Source organism: Fukomys damarensis, unplaced genomic scaffold (genome assembly GCF_012274545.1).
Source record: "Fukomys damarensis isolate Sample0158 unplaced genomic scaffold, DMR_v1.0_HiC HiC_scaffold_35, whole genome shotgun sequence".
Taxonomy (NCBI): Eukaryota; Metazoa; Chordata; class Mammalia; order Rodentia; family Bathyergidae; genus Fukomys; species Fukomys damarensis.
This window is the reverse complement of record NW_022900947.1, coordinates 54041577-54056153: the sequence shown is the minus strand read 5'-3', so window position 1 is coordinate 54056153 and position 14577 is coordinate 54041577. Positions and strand designations below refer to the sequence as shown.

Genomic DNA, 14577 nt, shown 5'->3' with positions numbered 1-14577 from the left:
TGAAAACTCCAAAGTATTTTCATCTTTCAAAAATGAAAAATTATCAAATTCAAGAAATCCTCCTTACTTTTTTACCAGAACTTTGGTCACCATACTTATTTCTATTAATACTAATTTGCCTAATTTAAATACTACATAGAACTGGATTCACATAATATGTCTCTTATATTTTGAAGGGCTATTTTTAATTAATTTAATGTCATGTTTGCTCAGGATAGACAGAATTTAGAAACCACCCCCAGAAGGAGACTCCAATACTCTCAAACCCAGTAATATTCACAGACGCTGGAACAGAGAAAACAGTGGACTGAGCTCAGCATGTTTTCTGAGGCTAACTCATAGGGCCTACTATGAATATTGCTACTACCAGGACCAGAATAGATGGCCATTTTCGACCTCGGAAGAAAATAATTATTAAATGAGGCGTGTGTCTCAATTGGCTATGTTTACAAGGGAGGAATATTTCTGTGTGTACAAACTTTATGTACTTTGTCAATAAATCTGCTAAAAGACACCTAGGTTGCTTCAGTCTATTCATTGTCAGGAACAGAGCTGCTATGATCATCAGCATCCTTCCATTAACAGATATTGTCCTTCCATTTTAAGATATTTCCAGAAGCAGAATCACTGGATCATAAGCTAAACTTCAATCTTATTATCCATTTCTACCCTGTTTTTTGTATTGTGTTTTTTAATAGACCTCATCACTCAGTCTCATTGGAAAGTGATTTCTCATATTAGATGAATTTCCTTTATTATGTTTATTTGTGTGTGTGTGTGTGTGTGTTTGTGTGTGTTTCTCTATCTTTGTGAGTTTTTATAAGAGATGAACTGGATCCATACATCCTCATTAAAATGATTTTTTCCTTTACCAAATTCCTGTCTATTTTTTCTTAAATTACTTGTCATGTAGGTTTTGGCTTTAGGGCATTCTGTCTGCATGCAGGGAATGGGTACTGTTCTTTGAGTTCTTCATTTGAAGCCACTGTACTTTAACTTAGATTCTTCTTAATTTGCCTTAGCAAAAATCCACCAACACTAGAACCTGATCACCCTTACTGAATTTTCAGGTTCCTCAAATTCTCTGTCTGAATGATATCTGATCTCCCACATTTTTCTTTAACAATTACTTCATTACATCAGAATCTCCAGCTTGTGATTTTTATTTCCTCTTAGTAATTTCCTTCCCACAATCCTGCCCTAAGATCTTGTCTATAAAGCACCCTTTCCTTATATTGAGTGTTGACCTAATTTCAGTTGCACTGGTATATTTAAATATGGACTTCCAAGATAATGTCTACCTGTCTTCAGTAAGTGTCAGAAAAAAGTTTTTTTTTTTGTTTTGTTTTTAATTTCAATAGGGTAGTGAAACTCAGAGAGGGTAGAATTCATCACTGGAGTACTGAGCCTCCCACCAAGGACCATAAGTGGGTATCTCTGAAATCTTTCTCTGCACTTCTGACTAGTTGGATAGCTGTTAATGAATGAATTAAACTTCTGTACCACTATTCTTGAAGACTTTCTATTGAAGTTGGCAAGGACAGACGTTGTTATGAATAACACTCTTCTCCATAAGCTGAGATAGATTTAAGAGAAAAAGGGGCAAGTTTAGTTTCCTAGGTGTCTCAGCATAACGGGGATGAATACGAGTCTTTGGCAAACATGAGCTGGTTATATTTGTAGGCTTCTTTGATTGAAATGCCCTGTTTGGCTGACTAGATATGAGGCCTTCTTTTACTTCCCATAGGAACATCTCAGTAGAATTAGAACTCTTTTTCAAACTCTTCATTTTACACCGGGGATTTAGCTCAGTGATTCCAGTGCCTGCTTTGCAAGCTCAAGGACCCTAGTTCAATCCCTGGTACAAAAACAAAACAAAACAAAAAAACAAAAAACAAACAAACAAAAACCCCAAACTATTTATTTTACACTTTTTCAACCTCCCATGCTTTCTTCTCATAGCTGTCATTTTTGTATGAGCAATATGGAACTTCAAGGCCACTTAGGGAAATTTAAGGAAGGGCCAAACCTGCTCCTAGAACTTGCCTCCCTTCCCATCACTTCTGTTCCTTCTTCCTTTACCACACTTATTTACCCCTCAGCTCTGTTCATCCTTTCAGATGTCATCCATCAAATTCTTTTCAGGTCTTTCCCTCACTACACTCACACATTTCACTTCCCACTTCACCTTGGGTTCCTACATTGCTGGAGTGTCAGTCTAGGGCTTTAAAGCAACTCATTGGTCCCCCAATGCAACTGGAGCCCTATTGAGTATGTTATTTACCCAGATAGGCTCAGAAGTCATTCACAGGGAGGAAGGTCACCTGTGTCCTCATACTAAAATGCAGCCCAATCTTCCATCAGACAAGCCAGCCACATGAGGAGGAAAGAAACCCTTAAATGTTTCTGTATAAATAATGCCTCATAAAGTTTCACTCTTCCAAGTGGTATTACTAATTAACTCAATAGAATTCAAATTTCTATTCAAAACATTTGGAGTTAAATGACTACTTATATAAGTAAAGTAAAACTCAAGTCCCAGAAATTAAGAAAGATTGAATGATACTTTTTATATTCTCATGATTAAAATAAATCTTTGGTAAATAAAATTAGTTTTATGTTAATGTTCTTATTAAACTAATTGTTTTTTGTCAAAATTTTAAGTATATTATGAACTTATATATTTTTTCAGCTTTAATTGAGTTTATTGGTACATTTTAGGGATACAGTACAGTTATATTCATTGTTGGGATCTTGTACCTCTACATGACAAGTCTTGATTCTCATTTTTTCCCCTTACCCCTGCCCTCCCTTCACCCCCTCCTCCCCTCCCCATCTACAAACACTTTATTTTCATCTTTTCATTATCTCACATTTTTTTCTTTTCCCTTGTTACCCTTCCCCTACCCATCCCACCTTCCCTACTCCTTTAGATCCTTTCTTCCAATTTCTAAATGTCAGTAATCTTATTAGGATCTTATGTATTATTGCAGATTGTTCACACCAGAGAAACTATTCGGTATTTACACATGTGTGACTTATTTATTTCACTTAGGAGTATATCTTCAATATATATCCATTTTCCTATGAATGAATCTATTTACCAATCACATTACTTTAACAGGAAACAAACATTATTAACTAGATTTGTTACGTATGTTTCCCTAAAACCATTTTCTAAAATCCTTTTGGTAACTAGATACCTTATATATGTGCTATGTTATTCAATTCATGTACACATATTAAATAAGTAGACCATTGATGGCAAACCTTTTAGAGCTTTCAGTGATACAAAGTGTCATCTCTGACATACATGTCATACACTTGCTACCTCTGAACAGGACCAATTCTCATTAGGCTTATCACTAAAACACTATTTTCCCTAAGAATGTATTTATACACTTTTGACATGATGCTTTGAAGCTTATTACATTTGTTCTGTTAATGAACACAAGAAATCATAGTATGATGAACTAATAGTAAAATTATCTGTGTCACAGAAACATTTTCTTGTCAGGTGGACTTTATGAAAAACTCTACAATCTACTATTTCCTGGCCAGCATCTTAGGTGCTCAGGCACCACACAAAGGCCACCTGCAAAAGAGCTGTACAGGAACACAGGCCACACCAGAAGCCCACCTGGACAATAGCAGCATAGGTGTGCAGGGCCCAGGAAGGGCTGCAAATAGACACCAGGAGCTTGGGTATACAGGCCCCATCCAGAACCCTGACTGGATAACAGCACTACTCAGGGATTCAAAAAGGCCATCATTCTGAACCCAGGAATTGGCCCAATGTTGAGCAGCTGAGAAAAGGCCTCTCTGAGGCTTGTTGATGATGATGGAAGCACTCTGTGTGAGTACAGCCACTTCAACAAATGCACAGAATACATCTGTTGAAATGAGAGGACTCAAAACCAGACTTCCAGATCACCAAAGGCAAACCCAAAGGGCAAGAAGGTGGAACAATCTGATACTCAACCACCTGGACTCCCTGAACTGACAATGAAAGAGGATCTGGAAAAAAATCAGAAAACATTTCTCAGATAAAAACAGAGATTGTGTCAATAGTGAAATACAGTGTTAATAACTCTAGAGCAGACACAGACCAAAGGAAAGAAAAATAGAGGAGCATAAAAACATACCCAGCATAGGAAAAAAATGGAATTCATAAAGCAGATGAAAATTAATATCCAGGAGATTAAAAACTCCATTGCACATTTACACAGTAGAAGGAGCCAATGTGAAGACAGAATACCAGTTAAAGAAGACAGGATTGCAATTAGTGATCAGGAAAACAAAGATTTCTTAAAAATAGTAAGGGACAAGCTGGGGAATAAGCTCAGTGGTTCTGCCTCCTGCCATGCATGTGCAAGAACCCAAGTTTGATCACTGGTACCACACACAAACACACACAAATTTCCCAAGCATAGGAGAAGAATTTGACATACAGATAAGTAAGAGATATAGGAGTCCAACTAGCCATGATGAAAAATAATCTACACCTAGACATATCAGTATCAAGATTCCAAAACCCAATACAAGAACAAAATACAACAAGCCGAAAAAAGAAACAAGTCACATACAAAGGAAAGCCCATCAGATCACAAAAGATTTCTCAATGCAAACCCTCAAGAGGCTGGACTAAAGTACTTCAAGCCCTAAAAGAAAACAAACTCTAACCTAGATTGATGCACCTTACGAAACTACTTTTCAAAATGGATGGAGAAATAAGATCCTTTCATGACAGAGAGCATCTGAGGAAATCTATGAATACCAAACCAGCACTCTAAAAATTTTGAACAATATCCTAGGAGAAGACAAAGAGTGGTACAACCTCATGAAAAGCAGAAGAATGAATCCACCAGGAAAAACAAGAAATTAAATGCAAAGGCAGAGAATAAAATAACAGGAAATTATCATTTCAAGGATAAGTCAATGTATATCAGTTGTAACCATCAATGTTAATGGTCTCAATTTAACAATCAAATGAAATAAAATGTCAGAATGGGTCAAGATCCTACAATATACCAAATAAAAGAAACACAACTCAACAAGAAACTCAGAGACTGAAAGTTAAGGGGTGGAAAACAGTTTTCTGTGCTATAGGAACCCACAGAAAAGTAGTAGCTGTCTTATTTGAAGATCAGATTTCAAACTGACACTAATAAGTGAGACAAAAAAAGTCAGTACATCCTTGTAAAGGGAACAATCCAAGAGGAAGAGACAAAAATCATAAATATATATGTACCAAATACAAATGCAACCAACTGTTTAGAACAAATATTAATGGACACAAAAAATTAAGTTAGCAGTAATACAAGAGTTGTGGGAAACCTCAGTACCCCACTATGACAAATCAATAGTTCAACTAGACAAAATATAAAAAATGAAATTCTAGAACTCAATGAAACTCTTGACCAAGTACACTTAATACATGTTTACAGAGTATTCCACCCCACAAAATCAGAATACATATTATTTTCAACTGCACATGGTTCATTCTTCAAAGTAGAACACATACTTGCTCAGCAAATATGTTTAAGTGAATGCAAAACAATTGCAGTTATCCTGTTTCTTGTCAGATCAAGCTGTGATTAAATTGGAGTTCCACAGCAAAAGAAATCACAAGAATTTTATAAATTAATGGAAATTTAACAACACCCTTCTGAACAACTAATTGGTCACAGAGGAAATTAAAGTAGAAAACAGACAGTTTCTACAATTAAGTGACAAAGCAAATGAGACATATTGGAATCTATGGCATATAATGAAAGCAATCTTATGAAAGAAATTCATAGCGGTGAATACTCATATTAGGAAAACAGTGAGGTCAAATAAACAACCTGATGCTGAAACTCAAGCTTCCAGAAAAAGAAGGGCAAGACAAAGACAAAGCTCATCCAAGGGATGAAATTATAAAGATTAGAGCAGAAATCAATGCAATGGACACTAAGGGAATGATATAAAAACTCAATGAAGCAATGAGTTGGCTCTTTGAAAGAATAAACAGAATTGACAAACCCTAGCCAACCTTATCAAAAATGGGGAAAAAAAGGCTCACATCCATTCCATTAGGAATGAAAAGAGTGAAATTACAATGGACCCAGCAGAAATCCAGAAGATCATCAATACCTACTTTGAGAATGTATATGCCAAGTAGACAGAAAAGAAAGAAGAAATGAACAGATTTCTAGATATATATGAATTACCAAAGTTGAATGAAGAAGACCTAAAAATTCTGAAGAAACCAATATCAACTGATGAAACTGAAACCATAATTAAAAATTTATCAATGAAGAAAAGCCTGGGCCCTGACATCTTTAGTGCTGAATTCTTCAATAAATTTAGAGAAAAACTATTTCCATTACTGTTTAAACTCTTAAATGAAATTGGAAGGGAAGCAATACTCCTGAAATCATTCCTGGAAGAAAGCCTCACTTTGATGCCAAAAGCAAAGAAACAACCAATTGAAAAGAGAACAATAGGCCTATCTCCCTAATAGACACAAAAGTGCTCCACAAGATACTGGCAAACAGAACACAGAAGATCATCACAAAGATCATACACCCTGACCAAGTGGGATTCATCCCAGGGATGCAGAGATGGTTGTACATAAATAAATCAATAATTTGATACACTGCATTTACAGAACCAAGGACAAAAATCATATGGTCATCTCAATAGATGCAGAGAAAGCAATTGACAAAATCCAACACACATTCATGAGAAAAACCCTACAGAAATTGGAATAGATGGCCTCTGTCTCAACCTGATAATAGCAACCTATGAAAATCCAAAAGCCATGGTCAAAAACTGAAATCCTTCATGCTAAAATCAGGAACAAGACAAGAATGTCCTCTATGAGTAATCCTGTTCAATATAGTTCTGGAAACATTAGCAACAGCAATTAGACAAGAGGAAGAAATAAAAGGAATTATGTTAAGAAAAGAAGAAGTTAAATTGCCTTTATTTTTAGATGACATGATACTCTATATAGAAGACCTGAAGAACTCCACCAAAAGTCTTCTAGAATTAATAACCAAATTCAGTAGACTAGTTGGGTACAAAGTCAACACAAAAAAATCAATAGCTTTCCTGTACACAATTAACAAACTTACTGAAAGAGGAACAGGAGAAACAACTTCTTTCACTATAGCATTAAAAAAAATGAAATACCTAGGAATCAAAATAACAAAAGAAATCAAAGACTTCTCTGAAAACTCAGACTAATGCCCCCAACTATATAAAACAAATATGAAGGGATATGAAATACCAAATAAGCACTAAGACAATTGTAGTTGTGACTTTACTACCTCACTGTCACAATTAGACAGTTCATCTTGACAAAAAAAAAAATCAACAATGAAATACTAGAACTAAAGCAAGCTTCTGACACAGGTCATTCTCCAAAATGGACCACATACTATATCATAGAACATGTTTAAATAAATGCAAAGGAATTGAAGTCAACCCTGTATATTATCAGACCATAGTGCAAATAAGCTGGAGATCAATAACATAAGAATCTGCCACAACTTCACAAACACAGAGAAACTGAATAACACACTCCTAAACAACCAATGGGTCATAGAGGAGATTAAAGAAGAAATTAGACAGTTTTTATAAATAAATGACAATGCCAATACAACATACAGGAATGTATGGGACAAAATGAATGCAGTTCTACAAGGGAAATTATGAGCAGTGAATGTCCACACTAGGAAAACAGAGCAAACTCAAATAAACAACCTAATGCTGTCTATTAAGCTTCTAGAAAAATAAGAGCAAGAAAAACCCAAAGCTCATAAAAGGGAGGAAATTATAAAGATCAGAGCAGAAATCAATGCAATGGAGACTAAGAAAATGTAATGAAAAAAAATCAAAGAATTGAAGAGTTTCTTCTTTGAAAGAATAAATGTAATTGATAAACCCTTAGCCATTCTTTTCATAAAAGGAAAGAAAAGACTAAAATCTATGAAATTAGAAATGAAAAAGGTGAAGTCACAACAGATCCAGTAGAAGTCCAGAAGATCTCAATACCTACTTCCAGACCCTGTACTCTAATAAAATGGATATTATAGAAGAAATGGACAGATTTCTAGTACATATTCATTATCAAGTAGAAAAAAATCTAAATACTCCAATTAGAGTGAAATTGACAATCAGTGAAATTGAAAATGTTACTAAAAATTTACCAAAAGAGAAAAGCTGAGGTCCTGATGGATTCACTGCTGAATTCTATCAGACATTTAGAGAAGAACTATTGCCACTACTCTTTTCAACTGAAAAGAGAACTACCAGCCAATCTCCCAAATGAACATGGATGCAAAATTCTTCAGTAAAGTACTGGCAAGCAGAATACAGAGGGTCATCAAGATAACACACCCTGATCAAGTCAGATTTATCCCAGGGATGCAAATATGTTTCAATATACATAAGTCAATAAATGCAATACACTATATTAATAGAGTCAAGGACAAAAGACTCTGCAGAAAATTGGATAGATGGTCTTTTTTCTCAACTTGATGAAGGCTATCTATGAAAAACCAACAGCCAACTTCATACTGAGTGGTAAAAACTGAAAATCTTTACAATAAAGTCAGGAACAAAACAAGGATGTCCACCATCACCACTCCTGTTCAATATAATTCTGGAAACATTAGCCACAGCAATTATATAAGAGAAAGAAATTAATGCAACAAAGATAGTAAATGAATTTAAAGTGTCATTATTTGCTGACAATATGACACTCTACATAGAAGACAAAAAAACAATCTGCCAAAGGACTTCTAGACTTAATTGACAGATTCAGCACAGCAGCTTGATACAAGATCAACACTCAAAAAACAAAAGCCTTCTTCTACACAAATAACAGACACACTAAGAGAGAAAACAGGGAAACAGTTCCTTTCACAATAGCATCTAAAAAAAGAGAAATACCTAGGAATCAACCTAATGAAGGAAGCAAAGGACCTCTATCATAAAAACTACAGCACTCTAAAAATAGATTGAAGAGGATATAAGAAGATGAAAGACATCCCTTGCTCCTGGGTAGGAAGAATGAATATAGTGAAAATGGCCATAATTCCAAAACTGTGATACAGATTCAATGCAATTCCAATTGAAATTCCAACAGTATATTTCACAGAACTGGATAAAATAATCCAAAAATCCGTTTGGAACCAGAAGAGACCTAGAATACTAAAGCCATTGAAGGTAACAGAGACATGACAGCAAGTATCACAATCCCCAACTTGAAACTATACTACAAAGCCTCTGTGATAAAACAGCATGGTACTTGCAAAGAAACAGACCTGAGGATCAGTGGAACAGAATGGCAGATGCAGAAACAATTCCAGAAATATTCATCTACCTCATGCTTGACAAAGGAGCCAACCATCCTCACAAGAGGAAGATAACCTCTTCAATAAATAGTGTTGGAAAAACTGGAGTTCAACTTGATAAAGATTAACCCTAGTCCCTCATCTTTCACCATGGGTTAGACTAAAATCCAAGTGGATTAAAGATTTAAATGTTAAAATAGAAACACTAACCTTGCTGGAAGATAAATTAGGTAGTACTCTTGAAGAGTTTGTTTTAGGAAAATACATTATGAACAAATGCTCACTAGCACGGGAAGCAGCACAAAGAATCAACAAGTGGAATCTCACCATTTTAAAAAACTTCTGCACTGCAAGAGAGCTAAGATACAACCTACAATGTGAGAACAAATATTACCATTTCTTATAAACTTCTTCAAGTACTTCACAAGGACTCTGATCAAAAACTTTCTTCATTTATTCTGCAGAAAACATTTCCCTACAGTAATTAGTAAACCACTTTTTAAGGATTAATCACTGACATGGAATCATGATACTCTGAAAAATAGTCATATCAATTTCAAAAAAGCTCATTACAAAGTGTGAAAAAGTTTGAAATGTAAAAGAATAAATGAGACTATCCTTATGTAAATATTTCCCCAGCTTGAAATTTGTACATTCTTAGAGTTGGAGATATAATTCAGTGGTGCAGTACATGCTTAGCATGCACAAAGCCCTGGGTTGAATCCCTACCAAACACAACTATAAAAGAAATTTGTATGTTTTCATTCTTTTTTAATTCTCTTTATAAAACAAAACGCATACATGTGAGTAGGGAGAGTAGTCCTGGTAGACCTCTTGCCAAGCATAGGAAAAGCTTTGTGTTTAATCCCCAACACACACAGATAAATGCATGTATATTATGTATATTCAGAAAATTGTAATTCTACTATGAATACATTTTTCTCTGACTGTAAATATTATCTCATTTTATTAATCATTTGCTCCTCAGTTTTCATGCTTGTTTATATCATAGTCATTTAGCACTCTCTACTTTGCTTTACCTTATATCTCCACATTACGTATCTAAATTGCTTCAATGTTTCCTTTATGAATAACTGCTACAAGTATTGCTTATGCCACCTTAGTTATTTTTCTGCATGTGATTTCACAAGAATTTGTCATGAAGCAAGGGGAAACAGATGAAAATTTGGTTTCTTCTTGCACTACATTTTAAGAAGTTAATTTATTCCTAATACTCGTACACATTGATGGAATAGTGTGTGATATTTTGATAGATGTGTGCCATCATTCAGTTTCTATTCATTTTTTCTCTTGTCTTCCTTTTGACCTCTTCTCTTTTCCCTTCCACTGATGATCCCATTTCCCTTTACATGAATGGAGAAGTCCTTTAAAAATAAGTTTGCATCTCATGGACCTTTATGTATCTTGATTTTAATTTTGGAATCGTGAGTCAGCATGTGTAGCCACAACAATTGGCTTAAAAAGAGATATAAGGATTTTAATTTTGAATAAGATGTTAATTCACATTGCTGCCAATAAGACTGAACAATATGTTCTAAAAATCATTCGGTGTCATTTAACAGTTCAGTACAATTTTTTTGGTTTTATTTATGAAAAGAGATATTTAACATATTCTTATGTTTCACCATGAGGAATGCCGTTCTACATGCTTAAATAATCCTTTTCTAATTATGAACTAAGTGGGAGCAGATTTCAAATGCAAGTGGCAGAAATTAACAGGCATTATTTAAGTGTGCAGCATATGTGCTCTCCACTTTCTCTTTCAGCTGCTGTTAAGCAGCCATGGTGAGTAGAGCCATGTTCTCCAAGGCAATTTTCCTAAGGTCTCCTACATTGTTCTTGTACCAGGAAGCATCTGTGGTCTTTCATCATTCTAACATTTTCCACACAATCTCTATTACTTCTTTACAGTCTGTCTTCCCAAGTAGAATGAGGAGTTTGGGGATGACACTGTGCCTATTTGGTTTCTCTGTGCACCCAACAATCTGCTGTGAGGTGTGCTAGGCACTTACTATTCTGTTTGGATGGACAGTGATTATTTTTTCACCTGTTTAATACTGTAATATCTTTGTTTAACTGTCAGTGTCAAAATACTCCAATTTGCCTTTATTTTCAAGAAAAATTAAATGCAGCTACTTGTGAAGGAAAAAATGTGTATGAGTGTCTGTGTGCAGGTCTAATTTCCACATTTCCTATAACTTTGTTACTGTGAGTCAGATATTCTGAATGAAGGCCATGGCATACTTCCTGCTGAAAGAGCGAAGCAAACAGAACCAATGTTTACCTTAGGCAGAGGTTTGGCAGGTTTGCAGTGGAGTCCTCCAACAAAATCAAAATTGGGTAAGGATGGGCGAGGGAATTCCAAATCCCAGTAGGTTCGAATGAGCCACATTTCTGCTTTCCCCATTATCTCTGATAATGTAGTGGGTCTTCCTGAAGAGGAAAAATGACACAACAGCTATGGAATGTGAGATGACTGCCAGGTGAATATGCATGCACCAGGTCTTTTTCTGAAACACTTTCCAATGGTGTAGCAGAAGCTGTTTAAAAGTGCCTGTGTTTGATGATAGCAATTTATGATTCTATATGTATGTTTATATGTACAGTTGTATATACACATACCTATCTCATGTGTACATAATATCTACAAATGTACATGTATCACATATTTGCCAGTCTCATATATATATATATTACAATGTATGAAAGTCATTGCACAAGATATTTGTGAGAGCAGTCTAGGTCTATAACTCACCTCAGTTCATTTACAATCATAAACAAATGTCTAAGTAAACCAGTTTATGTATATTTGCATTCTTTCTAAAGTTGCCTAAATACCAACACAAATATAAAGAAACATTTTAATTGCTTTATCATTTAATTTTTTACTACTCATAGAAACATCTTTCTTGGGAACACTCCATTTGGTTTGTAAAATGTAGAAAGTGGAATTTTGACCCTTGGTTTTCTGTGAACTAAGAATTTTCAGCGTGGCTAAATTATATGTAACTACTAGCTACTTTAGGTTCATGTTAAGAGCTTAAGAATATTTAGTTATTATACAAATATGTTGTCAAATAAGAGCTAGAAAAATTTAGAAATATAAATCTTTAAACAGATGGAGAAGGAAAGTGGAATCAGTTAAAGTTCAATTTCTATATATACTCTCTGTCTAGGATAGAGGCTGTATATCTACCAAGTGTGAGGAAAGCATCAAATAAAATAACAATATAGTTTAATTTGTAAATGAAGAAATTAATCTACATTAGGAGAAACAATTTCTTAAATGCTATCTAGGCACACAAATATGGGAAATTTCTCAATTTACATGTAAATATTCATGAAGACATATAGAGGATTTTAAAATTACTGTTTTCAGAGATGAAACAACATGGATAATAAAATGCTTGAAAAGTATTTATATGCTTAATGAAATCCTCAGTGCTATCTATGCATTATTGATGTATGAATTCTTAAAGTGTTCTGTGCAAGTGATGGCCAGACCTGTATAATGCAGGGTGTAGTACCACCTTTTCCAGAATATTTTGAAATTGATAGAGTATTTTATACCTTTATTTCATCATTACATTAGAAAAGATGAACTCCTCTGATGTTTTCTTTCAAGCAGACCATCAAAGTTACAGAAAAGTTAGGAGTTCAGAATAACTGAAAACAACTTACCTAATACTTCACTGTAAAACTGATTCCATTTCTTCTCATTAAATGCTTGGAACCAAAAATCAAAATAAAGCACATATATCATATTTTTTACCCTCTCCATGAATGTCATTTGATCAGTTAATTCTGAGAGAGCTACAGGCACATAGGAAGGAGGGAATGGAAGTTTTCCACTGTACTTTTCATACGTGTAGCCAGGAAATGAGCGGTGAGTGTACACAAAGGGTATATGCAGCAGCTCGGCAATCAGCTCACCACATGGAGTGAAGGCATCTGCAAGAAGAACATCAAAACTTGGTTCTTGTAGTTTTGACATAAGTTCCTTGTTCAGAACTAATTCTTTACAAGTAATTTCCATGTAGCTAGAATCTACCCACATTATTTCTTGCAATATTGAAAAATATGTCCACTTTGATTCTTTTGGTAGCTCATAAATCAATTTCCTGAGTTCATCTGTAAAGATATACTCCCAATCATCTCTACATAGTGATGTAGGATATGTCTCAAATTTAATAGCAGATTCCTTCTCCACATCCAAAGAAATTGAAACTGAAGATCGCAAAACAGTCACCTCATGTCCCTTTTGGACAAGTACATCCAGGATGGTCTTTAAGTTGATCCAGTGGCTGTATTCCATGGGCCACACCAGCACTTTGCCACAGCTCCCAGAACCCAAGTAACTACTCAGCTGAAGCAGCAGGAGAATAGCAGTGAGTTTCATGGACATCCTGGTGAGAATGGCCTTTCCTTTCAACCTGTGTTCCCTCTGCAAGATCTTGCTGATTGGTGTCCAGGGAGAAATCGTAAAGTAGTTAAAATGTAACTTAGTTAAAACAGAATTTGTACTCCCCAAAGTAAATACATAAAAACACAATCAAGGTATGTGGATGCTGGGGCAAAGAGCAAATGTGGGATGACCTCGCCTTTAGGTGATGGTGTGTAACCACTCATCCAGGATCATAAGTAATGTTTTACAGGTAGTGTGATGACCTTACATCTGCAATTCACCTTGTGCTATGAGACATTTTGGCATAGGTAAACAACAGTGACAACTTAAAAAAAATAAAGAACCACGGCAAGTGAAGCGACTTTTCTACAATGCTAATTTACACAGAATTAGTAATATAGTCATAAAAATGGTGAAAGAAGATTTTTGCATAGGTTGATGACAGATTTGTACAATCATTGCTGACATATTAACAAAAGTAATACATCTTATGAATTTTAAAAGCCTTAGTTTAACAGCATTGAATACAATTGCAGAAATATAAATTCTCCAATGTAATAAAATTAAGAGCAATTAATCATCATAGAGATCAACTTTTATCTATAACCATTCCAAGTTCCTCAGAGGTGTGCAACAACTAAATTCCCTCCTGTCTTTAGAAGTTTATTTATTTTAAGCATTTCATAAAAATGGATCATGTTTTACATGGTTCTCTGATTAGATTCCATGCTTATGTAATATTTAAAGCTTCACTGATGTAATATAGTATGGATCAATATTATATATCTTATAATTGCCAAATCA

General features: G+C 34.8%; 1 protein-coding gene across 2 annotated transcripts in view; it reads right to left on the bottom strand.

Moving 5' to 3' along the window:
* The window catches only part of LOC104870591 (UDP-glucuronosyltransferase 2B31), a 32698-nt gene extending 18907 nt beyond the window's left edge, over positions 1 to 13791 (bottom strand). Inside the window, exons 1-2 of one of the 2 annotated variants that reach the window (XM_010636260.3) lie at positions 13050 to 13791; positions 11653 to 11801 (exon numbers count right to left, since the gene is read on the bottom strand). In XM_010636260.3, the coding sequence (XP_010634562.1) occupies positions 11653 to 11801; positions 13050 to 13773 (873 nt within the window). In that variant the 5' untranslated portion in view covers positions 13774 to 13791. The remainder of the gene's footprint in view (positions 1 to 11652; positions 11802 to 13049) is intronic. The other variant, XM_010636261.3, reaches the window with a different exon arrangement.
* Between the last annotated feature and the right edge of the window lie 786 nt (positions 13792 to 14577).